This window comes from Marmota flaviventris, chromosome 13, assembly GCF_047511675.1.
Source record: "Marmota flaviventris isolate mMarFla1 chromosome 13, mMarFla1.hap1, whole genome shotgun sequence".
NCBI classification, from domain to species: domain Eukaryota; kingdom Metazoa; phylum Chordata; class Mammalia; order Rodentia; family Sciuridae; genus Marmota; species Marmota flaviventris.
In genome coordinates this window covers 36379299-36401808 of record NC_092510.1, presented here as the reverse complement: position 1 = coordinate 36401808, position 22510 = coordinate 36379299, and the positions used below count along the sequence as shown (strand labels likewise).

The following is a 22510-nucleotide window of genomic DNA, read 5'->3' as shown; positions in this document are numbered from 1 at the left end:
CATGGCACTCTCTGAAACCCTAGAACTTCTGCTTTCTATTTGTAGCTTTGCAAATGCCTGTGTGTGTGTGTGTGTGTGTGTGTTTTACTAGGGATTGAACCCAGGGCTTTGTGCATGCAAGACAAGCACTCTACCAACTGAACTATGTTCCCAGCCCTGTAAATGCCTTTAAAAATTTTTTTAAACTAGAATTTGGAGAAATAACATAAAAGCAGCTGTTTAAGGCCCATTGTGTCGGTCAGATACTTAATGCTCGACTTGAGTGATTAATCTTCATTTCTTTTGAACTGATGGATTCCATTTTGAAAGATGTAGCAGCAAGACTGTCATTTAAAGATCTGCTCAGAATCAGTTAACAGTGGTAGGAGACTGTCAGAGCATTAGCTGGTTTAGCCACACAGAAATAGTGAATAACATGAATTTTATTTTCCAGCATTGGGTCTTGGTGCTGACATACCCTGCAGTGTGGTCCTATGCAAGTCACCTGCCCTTGGCCTCTGTCCTCCCCCTGCAGAGGTCTTAACCTCTGGCTGAACTTAAGAATCATTTATGGCTCTTTTAAAACATTGCACTCCCAGAGATTCTGATGATCAATAGGTTGAACCAATTTATTGATATTCTATCCTTTAGACTCACAAAATCAACCCAGGGATGTGCTGAAGTTGGCTCAGCAGTTTCTGAGAGGTGATTAATAAATTTTCTGGATTTTTTTGAGACAGTTGTGAAAGGACATTATTTAAAAATTATATAAGCTTACATTTAAATAAGTTATATTAAAAGCAAAGGTAAATCTGCACAATGTGATATCCTGGATTTATCTTAGAAAATACACATGACATTAACAGAAAACCTGACGAAGCTCGGTTTTAGTTAATAGTAATGTACCAGTGTTAATGTCTTAGTTTTTCACATGAACCATACCGTACAAGGCATTATACACATTAAAAGAAACAGGGTTTGCCATCTTCCCTACCTTTGAAGACATGATGTTCTTAACTTCCTCGTCAGCTGCAGAGTGTGTCCCTGCCAGGTCTGGGTTGCTGCTGCTCATCACCCGGGCCTGCAGCAGCTTTGAGTTCACAGCAGCAGCAGACGTGCGTCCATATGTGTGGTAGCGAGGGTCGGGGAGGGCAGTGGTGCCACCTGTGTCCCACCAGGCAGAGACATGTCAACAGAGGACCAGAGTCACTTACAGACCTTGAGAAGGAACTGAAGAGGGATAGGGCAGGTAGAGGAAGGAAAACCTACCAGATCAAGCCTTGAACTTAGTCTCTTCATCAAAACTTAGGGGGTGGGCACTGTTTTTTAGGGAAGTAGATGGGATAGGAGGCAGGAGAAGTGGTGAGGATTGTGGTGAACTGGAGACACACACCTCATTTCCAGCCTCCTATTGCCAGCAGAAACAGAACCCAGGATTGCCAGAACTTCTGATTTCTCAAGAGAAGTTCTAAATGTGGTTATTTTTTTTATTTATCAATATTTAAATGATGATAACTTTATAATTCCTGGAGTAAGGTTTTCTGAGATTCAAAAATCCATAGAGTTGAGCTGAGCATGGTGGTGTACACCTGTCATCCCGGCAAATTGGGAGGCTGAGGCAGGAGATTATAAGTTCATGACCTGGGGGTTCTGATTGATTTTGGCAACATCCTTCTCAAAGCTGTCAATGTATAGTCGAATGGTGGGCCCTGCATTCCCAGTGCCATTTAGTTGGAAGATGATGTGAGAACTGTTTGCAAAAGTGACTCACAAGCTCTAATTTCTTGAAATGCTTCCTCCATGGGGTCCCTGAATTCAAAGTTATCAGCTTTCTCCAAAGTGTAGACTTTGTCACTTGCAGAGAACTGCTTTGCCACAAAGGAGCAAACATCAGAGTCTCCAGGTCCTTCCTCATCTTGCTTGCACCCTCTGCTTCCACCTCCTCGTAATCATACCTCGTAAAGAAGTTCAGGCCATACTTTTGCCAATGATCTCTGCAAATATGCTTTGAACTGTGTTTGCAGGTGGCAAGAATGGAGAGCCCTGAAAGGATAGCCCACAGTCTACCTTTCTCACAAATGTGATCAGAATCAGTGCCAAAGCCCTCGTCCTCTCAAAGGGACAGTTTACTTGCATCCATCAAATTCCCAAAAAAACTTCCAGCCAGTTGGGGTCTCATACAAAGCCATCTTTGCAGCGTTAGCCACCCAGTCCAGAGCACCACTTGTAGGCATGCTGCGTGCAAAGCCACAGACCCCAGTCCGCTGGAAATATGGAATGCTGCAGATATTGGCAGCAATGATAGCCACAGAGTCTGAAGGGTTCACAAAGAACCTATGCTTGCCCAGAATCATGTTTTGATTCCCATTTCCATTGAACACAGCCCAAAGTCATGCTCTCCAGACTTCATACTCTCCACTTGGTCAGTTGGGGTCAGGGGAACACAATTTTTTTTTTTTTTCTCTGAGAACAAATATTCCCAGGATTCGGGGCGGTTCCCATTGACGTTATTTCCGGGAAAAGTAACCTTTCTTTGGCGGTTGCGGATCTAAGAGCTCTCGCGAGATTTGCTCCCGCGAGATCTGCTTGCTCACTCTAGCGAAGACATCCTCCTCCCCGCCGCCTTTCGGCAATCTTCGCTAGTCCCAGCCCCAACCAATCTGCACGCAGATGGCATGGATGAGGGTCTCCCCCGAACCCCGGTCCACGCGGGGCGTCAGGCGGTAGCCGCGGGGTACGAACTGCACGAGACTGACGACAGCGGCACTGCGAGCGGCCACGGGCTGGCGAGTAGCAGTGAGCGTGGGTGGGGCTGGGGTAAGCCAGCCGAGTAACGGCTGGATTGTTCTGGCCTGGCTATGGCGCCTCTCCTCCCCCCCGCCATGGCTCCCCGTGTCCCTGCTCCGCTCCTCTCAGTGAGTGAAAGTGGCCGCCGCCGCCGCCGGCCCAGCGTCCGCAGCCGCCTCAGCGCCGCCGCCATCTTGGGGTCCCAGGAGCCGCCGAGGGAGCGAGCTAGGAGCGTTCACGTCCACCGCAGTCACCGTCCCACGGCCTCAGAGAGCGAACCGCGGCTCCACCGTCGGCGCGGCGACCCCGCCCGTACCCCGCCCCCCCTCCGCCGCCGTGCGACGGGGCCCCGAGGCCCGAGGTGAGGTGATTAGATGTGGGCGGGCGAACCTAGATGTACTTTTTCTACTAGTAGTCTCAGAATCTCTGTTCTAATGCCTAAGGCCCTTTGAGTTGAACTTTGTGCAGGGTGATAGATAGGGGTTTATTAATTTTTTTAATTTTTAAAATTTGTTTTAATTAGTTATACATGACAGTAGAATGCACTTATATACTTTGATGTATCATACATAGATAGAATATAATTTCTCATTTTTCTGAGTATACATATTGTAGAATCACATCGGTTATACAGTCACATACATACATACAGTAATAATGTCTGTTTCATTCTACTACTTTTCTTTTCCCCACATTCCCTCCCTTCCCCTCCTTTCAATTCCCTCTACCTAATCTAACGTAATGTTATTTTTTTTTTGCATTACAATTCTTAATACACATAAATACCATGCTTTTTGTATTTCTGTTTGTATATAAAATATGTTGACATCAAATTCAAGTCTTCATACATGTACTTTGTATAATGATGACCATCACATCCTTGTTACTCTCCTACCCCTTCCCTTTTCCTCCCACCCTGGGTTTAATTTCATTTTCCTACATATGGATTTCCAGTTTTCCCAGCACCATTTGTTGAAGAGGCTGTCTTTTCTTCAATGTATGGGTATGACTTCTTTGTCTACTATGAGATAACTGTATTTTTGTTGGTTTGATTCTGTATCTTCTAATTTGTTCTATTGGTCTTCATGTCTGTTTTTGTGCTGATAACATTGCTGTTTTGTTACTATAGATCTGTAATATAGTTTAAGGTCTGGTATTGTGATGCCTCTGCTTTACTTTTCTTGCTGAGGATTGCTTTGATTATTCTGGGTCTCTTATTTTTCCAAATGAATTTTATGACTGCTTTTTCTACTTCTATGAAGAACATCATTGGAATTTTAATAGGAATTGCATTAAATCTGTGTAGTGCTTTTGTAGTATGGCTATTTCAACAGTATTAATTCTGCCTATCCAAGAACATGGGAGATTTTTCCATCTTCTAAGGTCTTTTTCAATTTCTTTCTTTAGTGTACTGTAGTTTTTAAAGTAGAGGTCTTTCATCTCTTTTGTTAGATTGATTCCCAGATATTTTATTTTATTTTTATCAGGCTATATTGAATGGGACAGTTTTCCTGATTTCTCTTTCAGCTGACTCATCATTGGTGTATTGGAACGCAATTGATTTATGGATGTTAATTTTGTATCCTCTTACTTTGATGAATTCATTTATGAGTTCTGGAATCTTTCTGGTGGAGATTTTTGGGTCTTCTAAATATAAAACCATGTCATCGGCAAATAAGGATAGTTTCAATATCCCTGATGAACATAGATGCCGAAATTCTTAATAAAATACTAGTAAATCACATACAAAATGATATTTAAAAGATAGTACACCATGATCAAGTGGGGTTCATTCCAGGGATTCAAGCCTGGTTCAACATATGGAAATTGATAAATATAATTAATCACGTCAATAGTCTTAAGGACAAAGATCAGATGATTATATCAAAATATGCATAAAAACATTTGACAAAATTCAGCGTACATTTGTGATTAAAACACTAGAAAAACTAGGGATAGTAGGAACATACCTCAACATTATATAAATTGTATTGCTAAATCCAAGGCTAACATCATTCTAAATGGAGAGAAATTGAAAGCATTCTTCTAAAAATTGAAACAAAATAGCGATGCCCTCTTTTTACTTATGGGTGGGTTTTATTGTGGCTGAACTATTTACTCCTATTCAATATAGTCCTGGAAATCCTAGCCACAGCAATTAGACTAAAAGAAAAAAAATCTAACGTATAGCATGTTTAGTCCACATTTGTACAAGAAGACTTTTAGAATATAGGAAGGAAATATTAGAATTTGTTTCTTCTTTTACCTAAAAAATATGGTTAAGATACAAGCATACACATCACATGTGTAAATGAGCCATCCTGAGGCAAGAGGAGTTGTTATTAGCCTTTTACATGTTTGTTGCATTTTTTGTTTTCAGGAAGATGGATTAATGGAATGCATGATCTAATTTTAATTAAACTAATTTCATAGTATGGATAAGTGGCTTCAAAAAATTCCCACACATAGCCTATAGGTTGAAAGATAGCACTAACATGGCAAGTAGAATCAATGAAGATGACAGGTTGGGTTCCTTTCATTTTTTGACAGTCGCATAACAAATTAAATACATTGTCTATACTGTAGCTACCTCTAAAAGTTCTGAATATTGACATAATTTTTGATGTATGGATTTATGTCTACTATTTTCCATGATGAACCTGTTACCTAATAATATATTATGCCATGAAATTCACTAATGAATTAATAGTTTATTTAAATATTTGATCTTTATCCTTTTCTTTCATAATCCCTATTTTTAAATGTACTATACTATATAGTATATTCTTTCATTAAACAGTAGAGTGCCTATGTAAATTATAAGTATTTTTTTTCATTAAGAGGGGGAAATGATCAAAAATGTTTTTGAAACTATTGAACTAAAATATTGTTTACCATATTGTTATTTTATAGAAAAAGGTATAAATTACCAATAATAAAATTCACCTAATTAAGTACACAGTTTGATGTGTTTTGACAAATAATAGTTACCTGTAGAAACATTACAAAATCAAAATCCATATATTTTTGAAGTATATCACTCCAATAATTCCTTCTTGATTTTGGCAATATTTTGAATATTATCCATGTGGGTGGGTTTTATTGTGGCTGAACTATAGTTTTGTGTTTCTCTGATAAATAATGATATTGAGCCTTATGTGTTTATTGGTGAGCTAAATATTTACTACTTTGATCACTAATAGTTTCTTCTATTTCCACTATTGAACAGTTAATTTGTGTTTATTAAATATATTTCCACAATACACTTAAATAGGTATAAATAATCTTTTAAAATTTTAAATTTAATACAGAGTAAGAATATAGATAATTTAATAATGATAAATTAATAATAAACATATTTTGTTAGGAAATAAATATTACAATAAAACAATAAAATTTATTTACTTTAGAAATCTTATCAGCTTGTATTGAGAAACTTAGGAATTTATGGGCAGATGATTTGCTGATTTCAGTCAATTTAATAAACTCAGTGGCTGCAATTTGCCATAGAGCTGGGCAAGACAGGACAGTCTTGCATGCTAAGGTCTTATTCAATGGTATTCAGAATCAGGATGAGGTGGCAGAAATGGGCATGACTTGTCTTGACCTAGGTTTAACTGTGAGAATGCTATGAGGTGTGCTGTGGAAGCTTGGATCATAGAGATTAATGGTTACAATATCATGGATAATATTTATGAAATAAATAATTTTCTGTTCTAATTTTGTTTATGGACTTTGTATTAGGATAGTGATAAATTGTGTAATTCTTGTTAATACTAATTCAAAGACTATGCAATGGAAGAGATCTTCAATATCAATCATCTAGTCCAGTGTTTTGATTTTTTTTAAACCTGTAGTTTTAAAAAATTGTGGTAAAATTTACCATATTAACTATTATTAAGTAGATAAGATGGTAAATTTTATTGTTAAGTGCTCATTGTTGTAAAATTAATTCCAAGAACTCTTTCATCTTGGAAAACTGAAATTCTTTACCCAGCTTTCTTGTTGTTTTATAAAGTTTTTTAATTAAATAAAATTGGGGGAACCATTAAAATGATTATGAAATACAAGTATAAGAGATATTACATAGAAATGACATATATGTTACCTTAGTTTGAGTACTAAAGAAGCAAACTCTTAACAAGAATTTGAGTACCAGTAGTTTAGTTGAGAGGTAATCCCTAGAAATACCAGTAGGATATTGGAAAAATGAGACAGTGAGGGGCTTTATTCAATATGAATTTTATTATTATACAAGTTACAACTGTGGATAACTGATGATGAATCACAATGGAGAAATCTGAGAGCCATTGTCACAGCACATCTCAAAGTTATTCTGCTTGAGTTGTGAGGAAGCTCAGGGTACTTATATACTGAATGTTGCCAGTCGTTGGCAGAGGGATATCCATGGGATTGGTACTTTCTTGGCTTTGCTGATTGTTGTTCAGGTAGGCAAGAGGGTCCTTAAGTTCTGATAAATTTCCCCTGTAGTGAGAAGCTGCACTTTGTTCATTGGAGTGGTGAAGGGTATATGTGTAGACATGGCATACAGCACATAATATTCACTACATATGTATTAAGAAGTAATTTCTACTGTGGCTAAATATTTTCAGAGATAAGAATTTTATAGCTATTTTGGTATTTGTCTCTAAAGTCTTTAAATTGGAAAGGGAATTTTTCTAGGTACCTAAACAGTCATTTCAGGGCACTACTTGACTTTATCTTTTTAGACTGTTTCTCAATGGACAGAGATTACTGAAGGTCAGTGTGCTCATCCTATTAGTTCAACTACTGAATAAAAAATATTACTAAATTTTACCCCAGCTTTCTGTTCTTTAATAACCCACATTATTTTAGGCTTCCTTTGTTAAGCCATTTTCCAATCATTTAGTAATTTGGACTTTCTCCAGCTTCTGTTCATCTTACTTAAGTTGATGAGTTTATTTTCGATAGCTGCCTTTTCAAGATGATGCATTTATTAAATACATGTCTTATGTAATTTAAATTTCTGGGTACATGTAAAACTTCATAGTTGATTAATAATTTATTACTTCATTGAATGGAAATTTAAATGATTTTAATTATACAAATCACTGAAATTATCTCCAAAGTTATAGCATATCTGTATCCATTATTTGATTGCTAATTATAATATATTTTAGAACTGTGTAAGTGGAAACACTGATTTAATCCTAAGCACTTTGCTCTAATATAAATAAAGTATTAAAATTAAAGGTAGGAATTAACTGTGCTGCTAAAAAAATGAGTTGGTTACATTATTTGGCAAGTATCTAAAGTCATTTTCTTTATCTTATTAACTCCATTGGCAAAAAAAAGTTGCTAGCACTATAAATAGAAATCTCTTCATTTTGAAAAATAAAAGCTACTACAAATATAAACAGACAACTGTTATGTTTATAGAACTCACCCTTGATAGCATTTATTAAGTCCCATTTCAGTGATACATATACAATATCAAGTAAATTAAATGCTGTGTCTAATCAGTTTTTCCTTTAAGCAGAATAAAATGATTCAGTAATTTGCTTCCTTAAAAAAGGATTTATTTTATGTTAAAATGATATTTAAAGGCTCTTCCTTTTTAATTATTTTCTTGTCATTACCCAGTGGATACTTATCCTACTATGGTGGCCACATGTCATGATTTGAACATTAGTTGTTTTTTTTTTTTTAAATTTTTTTTGTAGTTGTAGATGGACAGAATGCCTTTATTTTTTGTTTTGTTTATTTTTATGTGGTTCTGAAGATTGAACCCAGTGCCTCTCGAATGCTAGGCAAGTGGTCTGCCACTGAGCTACAGCCCCGGTCCTGAACATTAGTTTTTAAATGTTTTATATGTAGTAAAGAAAAGAAAAAAATATTTTATATACATATTTATTTGCCTTTAATTGACAGTGAGCTTTATTTACGGTGAAACATGGATTTAATTGATAGAGTTCAATATGTTTTGAGAAGTGACTGTATCTGTATTACCCTCATTCCTATCAAGATGTTAACAGTTTTATTACATTAGAAAGTTTACTCTGTCTCTTCTTAGTCAGCTTCTACCCTCTCCATCTCCCAGTCTCAGGAGGAAGCACTGTTCTAATTCACAGATTACATATTAATAGGATTTCTCTTTTAAAAAAATCACATACCTTATAAAAGAATTTGAAATAAAAGAGTTGTCTGTGGAGCTATTAAATAACACCATGAAGTCAGGAAAAATAAAACTACTATCTGAATGTTTGCATTTGTGGGAAAAATTCATATGTTGAAATCCTTACCTCCATGAGGTAGGATATTTGGGATATGATTAGTCCATGAGGTGTGGAACCCTCATGAGTAGGATTAGTGCCCTTATCAAGGAAGCCCAAGGGAGACCCCTTTCCCTTTCTACAATGTAAGGACAAAATAAGAAGTTGTGGTTTATGAACCAGAAAGCTGGCCCTCATCATATTTCACATCTGCCTTAATCTTGGGCTTCCCAGCCCCCAGAACTATGAAAAATAAATTTTTATTGTTTATAAGCTACACAATTTATGATATTTTGTTACAGCAGCCCAAATGGATCAAGACGGGAATAGCATGAGAACTGAAATTTTCTTGCTCCTGCCACTAAAATTTAATTAAGGATATACTTTTTCCTTGATGTACCATCTGCCTATGTGGTTTTTTTTTTTTTTTTTTATAGCACAAAGCTATTTGTTGTAATCAGTTTGAATCTGCCTTCTTTCCTTTGCCAAATCTTTACTAAGGATTTACTCTGCACCAGGAATTGTGATAAGTAGTAAAAGAGTGAGATACATCCCTGCCTTCAGGGATCCAGCTTATCTTTTTCTTATCCATATCAGAACTGGCATTGTTTTGGGGGGAACCTAGTTATTATAAGCTATAAATGGATGACATAATAAGGAAGTTAACTCCCTTTCCAATTCACATTATAAAGCCCTGTGTTCAGGAATGGGCAAAACATTAACTCAGAAGAATCTTTCTCTTTTGTGAGGTTCCAGACATTTGGCCAGATAGGTGGGAATTAGTGGCCAGGTGTTTTTGATAATTGTCATTTAACTGAAACTGGCCCCAACAATGTGAGGGATACCTTGGGGGGAGATATTTATTTTTATTTATATTTATATATATATATATATATATTTTTTTTTTTTAAACTAGTTTTTTTACTGAGTCAAAAACCATGGAGAAATTAAAGAATATCAATTTTAAAAAAATGAAATCTCTTACTAACATGCCAACTATCAAAGCTTCAGGAAAGACACTGATTTCTAAATCTATCATGAGTTTTTAAAATTTTATCAAAATTAGAATTTTGAGAAGAATGGTATTGGTCAGTAATTCCAAAAATCAGTTTTAAGAGAATTAACTTCTGAAATTTATTTTAGTCAGTGGAATGAGTGAATGTGTCTTTTTCATCAACTCTCATGTCAGTGTTTGAATAAGTAGGTGTTAGATTTCTATTGCTATGACAAAATATCTGAAAATAATCAGCATTAAAGGAGGAAAGATTTTTTTGACTCATGGTATCAGAGGTTTCAGATTGTGGTTATTTGGCTCTGTTGCTTTTGTGCCTGTGGCAAGGCATTACTTCATGTTGGAAGCACTTGGTGGAGGATACCTTTCTACCTCATGGTGGCTGGGAAGGAAAGAGAGAGGAAGGATGCAGGGTCCCAATATTCCCTTCAAGGGAATGCCCTAGTGACCTAACTTCCTTCTACTAGGCCCCACTTCCTAGAGGCTTCACCACCTCCCAGTATGCCACAGGCTGGGTGACCAAGCCTTCAATAGATGGGCCTTTGGGGGGACATTTAAGATCCAAACCATAATAGAAGGTAATCATTCTGTATTATATATTTTTTAATCTTTTAATTTCAATTCTTTTTTCATATTTTTACTTTCCTCTGTCTCCTCCTATCTCCCACCATCGATTTTGTAATTTAGTTCTCCCAATTCTTTTGGAACTGAAATCATTATCTTTCATATTTACTACTTTTTTCTTTCTTTAGCTTACTTATTCCTTTAGAAAAACATATAAGTGCTAAAAGTAACAATTTTATTAAAAAGGTTTCAAACAGTTTAGAAGCATATAGACAAAAAAAAAAAAAGGTGAAACATTTCCAGTCTTGTAAACCTTGTACAATTATAAATTTTCTTTAAAATATCTTTTAAAATTTATATCTTTTTCAATTTATATCTTTTTTTTAAATTTATATAATTCAGCTATATGTCAGTACAGATTTCTTCAAACTGATTTCAGAATGTGAATAATTAAGTATTTTCTTAGAATATGAAAAAAATCTCAAAAATTTAATGTATTATATAGTAAATTAACTTTTTTCACTTAGAGGTAGAGAGTCAACAGTAAGCAATTTATACTAGTGAGATTGCTTGAAGTATACTTAAAACATTATAGTCACTACAAGTATATGGATAAAATACTGAAATAAGTCTATCTCATATATATGGTGAAATTAGTTTTGGATTTGGGGGTTTGATAATAGTTATTGTTCTAAATTTTTATTAGGTCTTTTACTCAGTGATATTCAGATTCCTTCTTGTTCTTTGATATATTTTGTTGATATGTTTTTTGTTTTAAATCTTTACCTTTACTGTTCAAACTTTATGAGGAAAAACTATTTTTTCACTTTACTGAAGCCTTAAAATATAGTAGGAAATTCAGTATTCAGGTTGCTGTGTCTGTTAGTCTTGATGAGGGAATTTCAGTAACAATGAAATTGAAGAAGGGGAAAGTGGTTGGGAGTGTATTTTCTTTTCCCTGGGAATCTGGAAAACACATGAGGTATACAGTTTGGTAACAGTTGCTTTGGAGCCTCTCTGGATTAGTTTTCCCTTCCTTTCTAACAAATTGCAGCAAATCTTAGCTGAAAACAACACAGATATTATCTCATAGTTTCTGTAGTTCATAAGTCTGGATGGTCTTGACTGGGTTCTCTGTTCCATATCTCACAAGAGTCAAATTAATGTGTCTATTCCTCTAGGCCCTAGAAGTCCTGAGAAGGATTTACTCTAAACTCATTCAGTTTGTTGGCAGAATTTATTTCCTTCTTTTCAATTAGAGGATTGTGATTTGTTTTCTTGCTGTATGCTCTGATCTATTCTCTGGTTCTGGAGGCTACTCTCATATCTTTTCTTGTGGTCCCTCCATGCTCAAAGTAACAGTAATGCTGCTCCATCTTCAAAGCAATAATGAAGACTTCTCATGCTTTGGCTCTCCTATTTCCCTTTCTGCCATTAGCCAGAGAAACCCTCCATTTTTAAGGGCTTATAGGGCTAGATCAGGACTCATTTTTAAAAAGATTTTCTGTGACATAAAACATAATCATAGGAGGAATTTCTCATCATATTTAAATCATATTCCTATTCCTATTCATATAGGAATTAGGGTTTTTAATCTTTGGGGGGAGCATTTTAAAAATTATCCCTACCATACCACTTTGAAATCTACCAACAATCTTCATATTAGCTCACTCAGGATCACTGACCTGGGGGTGAATCATACAACTCACATAAGAAGGGCAATTAAGAAATCCTAAAGACTAACATGAGAATTAATTTTGCTGCAAAGGTTGTATGGAGAGACTACTGTATTTCTTGATGGAAGACTGAGTATTATAAGGAATGAGAATTTCCCTCTAAAATGAATGAGTAATTTCAATATAATCAAACTGAAAATCTTAGATGAGTTTCCTTTAATATTGAAATGGTGATTCCAAAGTTTCTGGAAAAGAATATACATAAAAATAGCCAATAAAATTTGCTAAAATAGAATGGTGATGGAGGAAAACTTATTCTGCCTAATCTCACAACATGCTAAAAATGCATAGTAATAAAAACTTAGTGGTATTAGATCAGGAATAAATAAGCAGATTCCTCTGTAAAAGATAATTTGTTTCATGATAAATGTATCATTTCAAATAAAAAGTGGATAGTATAATAAATGGTCTTAGGGAAAATGTCTTTTTTAGAAGGAAGTGAAGTTCCACTTTGTCTTAAGATCCCCAATAGACTATAGAGCTAATTAGTGTTAAAACTATAAACCTCAAGCCAGGTGAGGTGGCTGATGCCTGTAATCCCAGTGACCCAGGAGGCTGAAGCAGGAGGATCAAGAGTTCAAAGCCAGCCTCAGCAATGGTGAGGTGCTAAGCAACTCAGTGAGACCATGTCTTTAAATACAATAAAAAATAGGGCTGGGGATGTGGTTCAGTGGTCGAGTGCCCTCTGAGTTCAATCCCCAGTACCAAACAAACAAACAAAACTATAAACCTCTAGTAGAAACAAAAACAAGAGAATCTTATTTCCTAATCTTAGGAAGAGGAGATCAACTTATGTAGAACATAATACACCACAGGCTTATAGGAAAAAGTTTGATATATTTTTCCAAATAAAGGTTAATAATCTAGTTGTGGAAGCCAGTTGTGGTAATGCATGGCTATCCCAGCTACTGGGAGGCTGAGGCCCGAGGTTGGCAAATTTGAGGGCAGCCAGGCAACCATAGTCTCAAAACAAATAAATAAATGCATTAAAAATCAAAATAAAATAGTTAATAAACATCATTAATAATCCTAATGATAAAAAGACATGAAGCTTAGGAGAATAAAAAATCAATTATGTTTAATAAGAGTCTACAGGTCAGTAAAGACTAACCAATGCAATAGATTAATCATTAAACCATATGAATATTAGTTCTTCATATTGTTTGTTCATCAATAAAACATGAAAAAAAATCACCAGTAAACACATTGAAAGAAGCATTACCTTAAGAGTATTTAATAAAAACAGCTGTATTATTTCTTTATGGCAATTTTTATAATAGAGAAAAAAGGAACCTAAATGTTCATTAATATTGAAGTGGCTAAATATGTTTTATACTCTAGAGTACTCTGAAGTTAGATAAAAGTAGTTGTGGATATATGTACCTGCAGTTACACATGGTTATAACCTGAAAACAGCTCTAAGATATATTGTTAAGGGAAGAAAAGCAAGTAATAGAAAGAAACACATTATATCTTACGTGGTTCATATGTAGCTCTCCTAGAAAAAAGTAACAGAATCAAAGACACAAAATTCTTACCTGTGTTTTTTTTCCATTTATACTTAGGTTGGACCCTGTAGCATACACTGTAGAGTAGATTGTGAGAAAAAGTGTATTATTTTTGAACTGAGGCATTTATGATCTCAGTATGCCTCTGTGAATTCTCAGCTCCTACAAGGCTACGTCAAGAGTATAGTGGACATGTCAAGATTAATTTTCTTTACAATTCAAATACTTTCCCAATGAAATATAATGGCACCTTTGTTGAAAAGTTGCTACATGTTTATGGGACTGTTTGAGACTAGCTCTATTCTGTTTCATTGATCATTTTAACTAACCCATGCCAATACTTCCCTATCTTAATTGTTAAAAGTTTTATTGTGAGTATACAAACTGGGTGGCACAAAGTCCTCTGAAAGTATTCTTCTATTTCATGATAAGTCTTAGTTACTTTAGGCCTTTGAACTTCTATATAAATCTTAAAAATCCACTTATAGGGCTGGGATTGTGGCTCAATGATGGAGTGCTCACCTAGGACATTAGAGGCCCTGGGTTCGATCCAGCACCACATAAAAATAAATAAATAAAATAAAGATATTGTGTCCAACAACAACTGAAAAATAAATATTTAAAACAAATCTACTTATAATTTATGTCTACAAAGAAGTCATCAGGTGTTTTCATGGTGATCTATCAGTATTTCTTAGCTTAGTTTCTACGAAAGAGGAATTGAGCATTTTTCAGAATCTTACAGAAAATAATTAGAATAACTATTTTGTCATTTCCCTCAAGGTTGGTATATAGCTAGTACTATTCTGTATTCACAGAAGAAATGTTAAGTCATCTGTAATGAATGCTATAGAGGATTAGGACTTAATTCTAATTGAGAAACCTGGTGGAGAAGACCTACTTTAGATTTAATTTGAGAGACTTATACATTTTAACCATATCAAGTCTACTGAACCACAAATTGCTCTCATTTTAAATCTTTTCTAATTTCTCTTGATAATATTTTGTTTTAAAGTATAAATTTTGCACGTATTTTATTTACTACCCAATATTTCCTATTTTGTGATGTTATTCTTAATTATTTCCAGTTCTAAATGTTCTTTATTCATATAAAGAAATGGAATTGATTTTTCATAGTGACCTCAATTCTGTGACTTTGCTAAACCATTAGTACTTGTGTGTGTGTGTGTGTGTATGTATGTATGCGTATAATTTTTGACACATTTTCTACATAGATCATGTTGTCCTTACAAAAAAGAAAAAATGAAGAAATTTTAATTCTTCCCTAAATAAAATAAAATAAAAAGATGATACAACCATGAGTTGACAGAGCCTCTTACCAGGATCTCCAAGTGACCATCTGGATCAGGGCCTGTTTCTCTTCCTTCTTGTGTAATTTAGGCATCACACACATGGGTTTGTCTGTTTTGGCAGTTACTGTTAACCTTCTGGGTAGTACAGAAACATACATACACATGATGTTGAATTTATTGGTGTGGGATTGGAGGAATGCATATGATCCTATGGTTCATTATTATCTCTATAAACTGGAGTAGCAGGAAGCAAGTGGGCATAAAGACATAATCACATTTTTTTCACTGAATCTTTTAGGAAATTATATTTATGTATGTCTTGTTATAAAAATATTGGAATTAATAACATAAGATGCTGCTTTTTAAAAAGTGGGTGAAATACCAATGGTTCACTTTAAAATTGCCTTTATTATGGCAGTATTATAGCTTCTACTTACTTTTCCCCCAGGGATTTAGATGAATTTCTTGTTGATACAATGAAATAAGTATAGTATTTAATGTTTAATCTTTTCCAAACTGCCTTGAAGTATTGCTTTATCTAAGAAGTGTACTGTAAGGTAATTTTGATACTTGAGTTTTCTATAAAATTACTTAAATGAATAATTTAAAATGAAAAAATTTTACCTAAAATGAAAAACCAAAATCTCTGATCATGGATATAGCATAAACATAAAAATAATATTTATATGATTTGGCTAGCTGCTTTTACTTAATAAGACCTGACACTAAGACTTACTTGCCATTAAATAGGAGATTATTAAATGTTAGAAGTGAGACTTTTTATTGACATATAAGAATGATTTCACAAAGAATTAAAAATGGATTAAGTTCTTAGTATATGACTCATTGTTATTTAATGCCTTGCCTTTGCACTAATCTCATATTTTGGGAAACACTGATAATTGTGATAAGAAATCTAGGATTGGAGTTAAAAGATTTGAAATCTCTTGTCATGTGTTACTTACCATACCATATCTTTGGGTTATCTCTGTTTGTACTTATATCATCATTTATATAATGGGGATAAAAATGCCTACCAGCTTAACTTCACTTTAGGATTTTTGGAAAGATCAAGTGAAATAACATTGATAGTAGTATTAGTATTAATTTAATAATATGTGACTAAGAAGATCTGCTATTTATGTCTGCTATATAGTGCTTTGGCTTCCAAAACCTAGTTTTAATAATTCATTCTCTTAATTCCCAAATACTCTATCCAAAAAAGAACCCATTTTTCTCTTCTGTAAATAGCCATCATTTCAGTAGATACTGGGAGCAAGTATAGAATTTGTGTCTGTGTACTCTCATCAAGAATTACATTTAAAGTGAGTATTCTAATTGTTTAGATTTTAAAAACTTGTACAGAGTTAGAGCTTCTGACATACTGTTTACATTGATTGGTATTTTATGTGTTTGTAGTTTTATTCATTACTAGAAAGACTAGAGAAGCCTTGTGTTCTGGATGCCTTTCCTAATATTGCAGTAAGGCTGATGATGTATTTAGCTCTTTTGCTCTCTCTGGTCACCAGAGAATTTCATAGTATATTTTCCCCCAGCAATGATTACTTAGTGTATTAGATTCTTGGTATTGGTCAGCTTGGCTTGGCCCCCAGGGAAATAACATGAAGACATTGTTTAATCATGATGAAATGTTATTCACTTTGCAAGAAGTAATTGTTATTGTGTTCATTTTTACTCAGAAAAACAAGTTTGAATATTTTGTGTAATATTCATTGTGTTTTGTCATTGAAATCATTGTAAATTAATATTTTTCTGAGTTACATTCCTGCTCCCAAAAACATTTCCTCTCTTGCTTTTAGAAACCTGCTTTACATCTTTCAAATGACTTCTGCTCTTTGATTAGAGTCAATTTGGGGGGAGATAGATGGTATTCAGTTAAGAGTTATTTATTGAGCTAATTCACGACCATATGATTTCCCTCTTTCCTAGGTGATCAGAAGTGCAAGGGAGCCAGTCAGGACCTTACCATTGAATGTTAGACTTCACATGATTCTACTTGAAGTCCAAGTGTAACAATAATACTACACTTATTAACATCTTCAAGTTACCTCTAAGCAATCAGAATTTTAATAAATAATTTCTATAAAACTTAAGATTCATGATTAAGCATAGCCCTATTGAGGAACTTTGTGATGTTTGTTGGATTTGAATCTGCTAGACACATCATTTATTTAAAGTATACTACATGAAAACTCTATCCAAAGATTTGAGGTTTTCTTAAAAACAGAAGAAGCTATATAGTTTGTAAGTAATAAGGTCATCTTAAACAGAGCCAGTGAATGAATTTATAATGTAATTAAACCAATTCAATTTTCTACATATGATGAATTCTGTCATTTAAATGAACAGTAATATGCTATTTTGTTACTGTTGTATTTTTTTTATTTTTTAAGCAGTGCTAGTTATTGAACCCTGAGCCTTGCACATGGTAGGGAAACACTCTATCACTGAGCTACATCCCCATCCCCAATACACTAATTTTCAATCTTTTATATTTATCACATTCTTTGGTGCAAAAGGGCTACTATTTCTATAAGATTAACAGTGATTTTGTAGTTAATAGCAAATATCTTAGGAAGAATTCTATAAATTAATATTAAAGATCCAAGGAAACTTCTTTTTCCTCAGTAAATACAGCGAGAATTTAAGTAACTTTTTTCTTTCAGCCTATCCTGTCACTTAACTTTTTGTTGTTGTTATTCACTGTGATCCTGTGGTCATAAAACATAAACATCTTTTACCTACAATTTTTTTTGAACATTCATAATACTTGTAGGTTCTTTCTTGTCAAGATTTATTAAATAATCTGTGATGTATTAAATTTTAATTTTTACCAAAACTGAAAAAAAATACGTTTTTCAGTTTTTGATTTATGTTTTTATAACCCCCTGCTTCATGGGCAAATCAGTTTCCCCTGTGCTTTTTCTTTTCTTATATCTTCTCTTCTAGCATACCCACATTGTACTTTCTTGACTTCTTGATTTGTTGTTCCTCCATCCCTTCAGTTCCTTCAGTTTTACTGATTCAGAAATAGCGAGTTCTATTCAATCTCTTTTCTCACAAGGCAGCTTTTCTAATTAACTCTCCTGCTGCTGTGGATGTCTTTTCTTGCTGCTGTCCTTTTATTATTACCTGTTATGTGACTCCTTATTTTTTCCTGCTTCATATTTGGTCAGTAACATAGCAGCCTCCAATATAACTCCTAATATCCCATGTTTTAAATCTGCTAAGAGTTTTCTCATATCTTTTGTAGATCTAGTAAAGTGATCTTAATGCAGCATTTGATTTCTGAGAACTTAGGTTTGAGATGTTTGGTGCCAACTAAATGTGTGAGGAATGCTCTTATGTAAGGAAGGATAATGAAGAGCTTGGCATAATAATTTTTTACAATGATACTAGAATGGGTCTTAGCTGACTAATGAGCTTAACAATTACAAATTATTTCATTTACTAGTAAAAAGGATTTCTGTTTTGAAGTATGATTCATTATTTTTCTTGAAGCACATCCAAAATAACATATTGTATAAATTTGTCATTAAAATGTACTAATTGATTCTGTGAGCTAGCACATTTTCCTGTGGTATGTAATGTGTTTTGGTATTCACTTCCTTTATAAATAATATAAACTATGAAAAATATACACAAAATAAGGAAATACATTTGTAATACTACATTTGAATAATAACATGAGATGCTTTCATTTATTTAAATACTACAAGAGTGGTAAGTGTCTTATCTAGTCTTTATGAATATAAAGAATATAAATTATGAATATAATTACATCATTGTATGTATTTATATTGGAGGGACAATTTTTTTCCTTCAGTTGACACAATAGATAACTTTCTGGTAGAGAATATTATTACCATTAGACCTCATTACTGCCAACATTCTGATGTACCAGGTAACCTTTTAAAAACTAGCCCAAGGTCATTTTTAACTTGATATGTTCAGTGCACTTTCATTCATTGAATAGTTAATAACAGAGATTGTTCATTATTTCTGCTAATTACACCTTTATCTATCTTTTTCCAGTTCACATTTTGTATACTTCACTATTTATTAAAATTAAAAATACTAAAAAAAATTTGTTTATTTGCTTTTCATTTTAGAAAAGGAAATGAAATTAAGAGATAATTAATTTTATATAGAATTTATTTCATCATGTCCTCCTTCTGTAATGGCCTGGATAGTGCAAGCAGCAAATGTCAGTTTATGATTTCACAAAGAGGATGGGAAATAAAGTTATTGAAACTGGTAATGAAATGACTTCTGGATGTTAGTTTCCCTTCTCTTTTAGAGATGCTTACCCTGAGTAGTTCGTTGCACTAAGGTAATTGTAATTACAATAGGAAATAAGGTTGTAATACATAACAATTTAGCAAATATTTGAACAGAAATTAATGTTAACATAAAAGGAATATCAAATAATATTTGAGCAATTTTAATCACACTTATTTTAGAAAGAGAAAATAGCATGCAATTTTATAATTTTACCTGCAGTTTTTAATGTTACATTAAACTTGATCACATCAGGTTACTTTGGAATGATAAGAATTTCTTGTTGATTTCATTATTTTTTAAAAAATATATATATTTGTTCACATTTATAGGATATTACATATTTTACAGATATTCACTGGGCATTTCCTTTGTTAAGTACAGGGCATTATTTAATTATTAAGTAATCATTATATACTTATAATTTTTTTCACAGTATGCTAACATATAAAAAATGTAGTTGTTGTATGTGTGGAGTAGTCATGGGTTGGGATTCTGCCATTTTCTTTTTCCATCCTGTGACTGGATCCGTAAGTCCAGATAGACTGACCCTGGGGACACAGCTTTTTCCTGGACCTCAATGATTTTAATTTGGGATAGAAGGGAGAATTTCTAGGACTTTCCATTCTACCTTTACTGAGAAAGGTAGAACTCCACTGCCAAACAAACAAATCAACAAAATTAGATGATAAGCCCTAAACAGAAAAATAAGATTTTTCAAGGATCTTCTAATTGGTGAAACTAGATGTGTGTGTGTGTGTGTGTGTGTGTGTGTGTGTGTATCGATACATATATCTATACTATTAGAAGAATTTGAATATATACATTTTTTTCTTCCTCCTATCTTTTTCTGTTCATTTTTGCCCCCTTCTTTTTTTTATTTCTTACTTCTTCCACTATCATTATGTTCATAAAAGAAATACCTGCACAAACTACAAGTAGTTATGTCTAATTCCATTTCTCACTGTAACTGTATTGTTTCAAGGAACTTTTATCCACTTTCTTAATGGTAGATAGAAAAATTGTGCATACTTGGGAGATAGTAAAAAGTGCATTATCTTCAAAATATGCTGTAATTTATTATTTTTATTATTTAGTTTGGTTTCCATTTACTTTGTCATTTCCTTAACTTGTAGATAATGTGAAGAATTATGCCCTGTTTTAACATCCTACTGTAAAGTCTCCACAGAATCAAGTTACATCTTTATATATTGCTGTCCTTGACGAATTAGCCTGCATTGATCCATTTTTTTCCCAAAATTTTTGATATTTTCTAAGTTTCATTTCTATTTTAATTACAGAATCAAATGATTTAAAGGATCCTTGATGAACATTTATTGTATATATGTATGACTGAAGCCAAGTGGGATACAAAGATGAAATTTGCACAGACATAAAGATAAAATTGTTTTTGAAGTATTTGACAATAATACTAATTATTAAAGATTTTTTTATAATTATCATATAGGCCTATACTATGTATGATTTTTACTTAATTGCTTTGAATCCTCACAGAAAGCCTTTAGGATAGATTTGATATTTTTATTTTATACAAAGTAAGTTGTGATTTAAAGAAATAAATTCATTGTCCCAATATACACACATCTAGTATCTCACAAGGACTTAAAACTAGTTATCCTACTTCCAAATTAACAGGTCTTTCTATTATGATCTACTGGCCTCCACAAAGGAAACCATGTGAGAACATAAATTATTACTAAGCCATGTGCTACCACTTGTTTTAATGAGTCCTAAGAGCAAAAACAAAGGAATATTCTCTCACGGGATAAAAGAAGTTATAGAAGAAATTTGTAGAGAAATGATAATTTCTTTAATATGATGCTGGGAATTGAATCCTGTGCCACATGCATGTCAAATAAGCACTCTACTGTTGAGCACATCCCTCACTCCAAGCAGATAAAATTTTGATCAGGCCTGGAAGGAAATAGTGGATTGGTTGGTGAGAGAATTTATATGGAGAAAACAACATGGGCATAACATGAAAAGATAAAATTAATATACAAAAGTTTAATGGGTGATTATATAAAATTGGGAGACTGTTGGAAAATAACTATCAAGTTTTAGTCATTATTAATGAGAAGATTTTTGTATCCTAGTCTGATTACTTTTTTTATTTTTATCTAAAGTGCAATAAGGAAACACTAATTTAAACAGAAGAGTTGCATTTATGCAGAAAGAGTAGGTATTCTTAAATTCTAAAGATTTGTATTCTTCTATTAAATAGGATATTTGTACTTTTTCTCATAGATGCCCTGATAGATTGAGGGAGTTTCCTTCTATGCTTAACTTACTGAGAGTGCATTTGTGTGTGTTTTGTTTTTTGTTGATAATCATGAATAAATGTTGAATTTTGTCAAGTGCTTTCCCATCATTTATTGAAAAGTTTTTTTTTCATTTTTTATTGCAAATATTGTGAATTATATTCATGGTGTTTCTAATATTCTTGGGCTAAACCCCACTTTTAACTGTATTATTGTATTAGATATATTTTGTTAAAGATTTTTGACTTTATGAAGGCAATTAATCTGCAGTCTTCTTTTCTTATGTTATCTTTCTAGTTTGGGTCTCAGGATTAGGCTTGCCTCATAAAAATAGTTGGGAGAGGTTCCCTTATTCTCTATTTTTGAAAAAAATGTGTTAGATTGGCATTTTTTTCTCTATCTGAAATGTTTGCAGAAATTTATCAGTGAAACCATTTGAGCCTAGAGTTTCATCTCTGGGAATAACTTTATTTTTATATATGTGTGATTTAGGGTTGGGATTTTTTTTTTTTGCAAATGTTAATAATTTGTTTCTTTTAAGTACTCTATCCATTTTGTGTAAATGATTTAATTAATTGACATTATGTTGTCTACTTTATGTCTCTTAAGATGAATAATGATGCTTCCCCCTTTCATCCATAGAATTTGTAATATGTGTCATCTTTTTCTCTTTGATGAGTGTACCTGGTGTTTATCATTTCATTTACATTTTCTGTTTTTTTTTTTTTTTAGATTTCTCTTTCACTGTTTTTTTTTTTAATCATTTCTTTCTT

General features: G+C 33.3%; 1 protein-coding gene and 1 pseudogene across 1 annotated transcript in view; both read right to left on the bottom strand.

Moving 5' to 3' along the window:
- The window catches only part of LOC139701380 (dedicator of cytokinesis protein 8-like), a gene marked incomplete at its 5' end in the record, with an annotated part of 85445 nt that extends 84298 nt beyond the window's left edge, over positions 1-1147 (bottom strand). Inside the window, one exon of the mRNA XM_071600588.1 lies at positions 974-1147. Coding sequence (XP_071456689.1) covers positions 974-1147 — 174 coding nt within the window. The remainder of the gene's footprint in view (positions 1-973) is intronic.
- On the bottom strand, positions 1081-2656 carry LOC114081993 (phosphoglucomutase-1-like; annotated as a pseudogene).
- Between the last annotated feature and the right edge of the window lie 19854 nt (positions 2657-22510).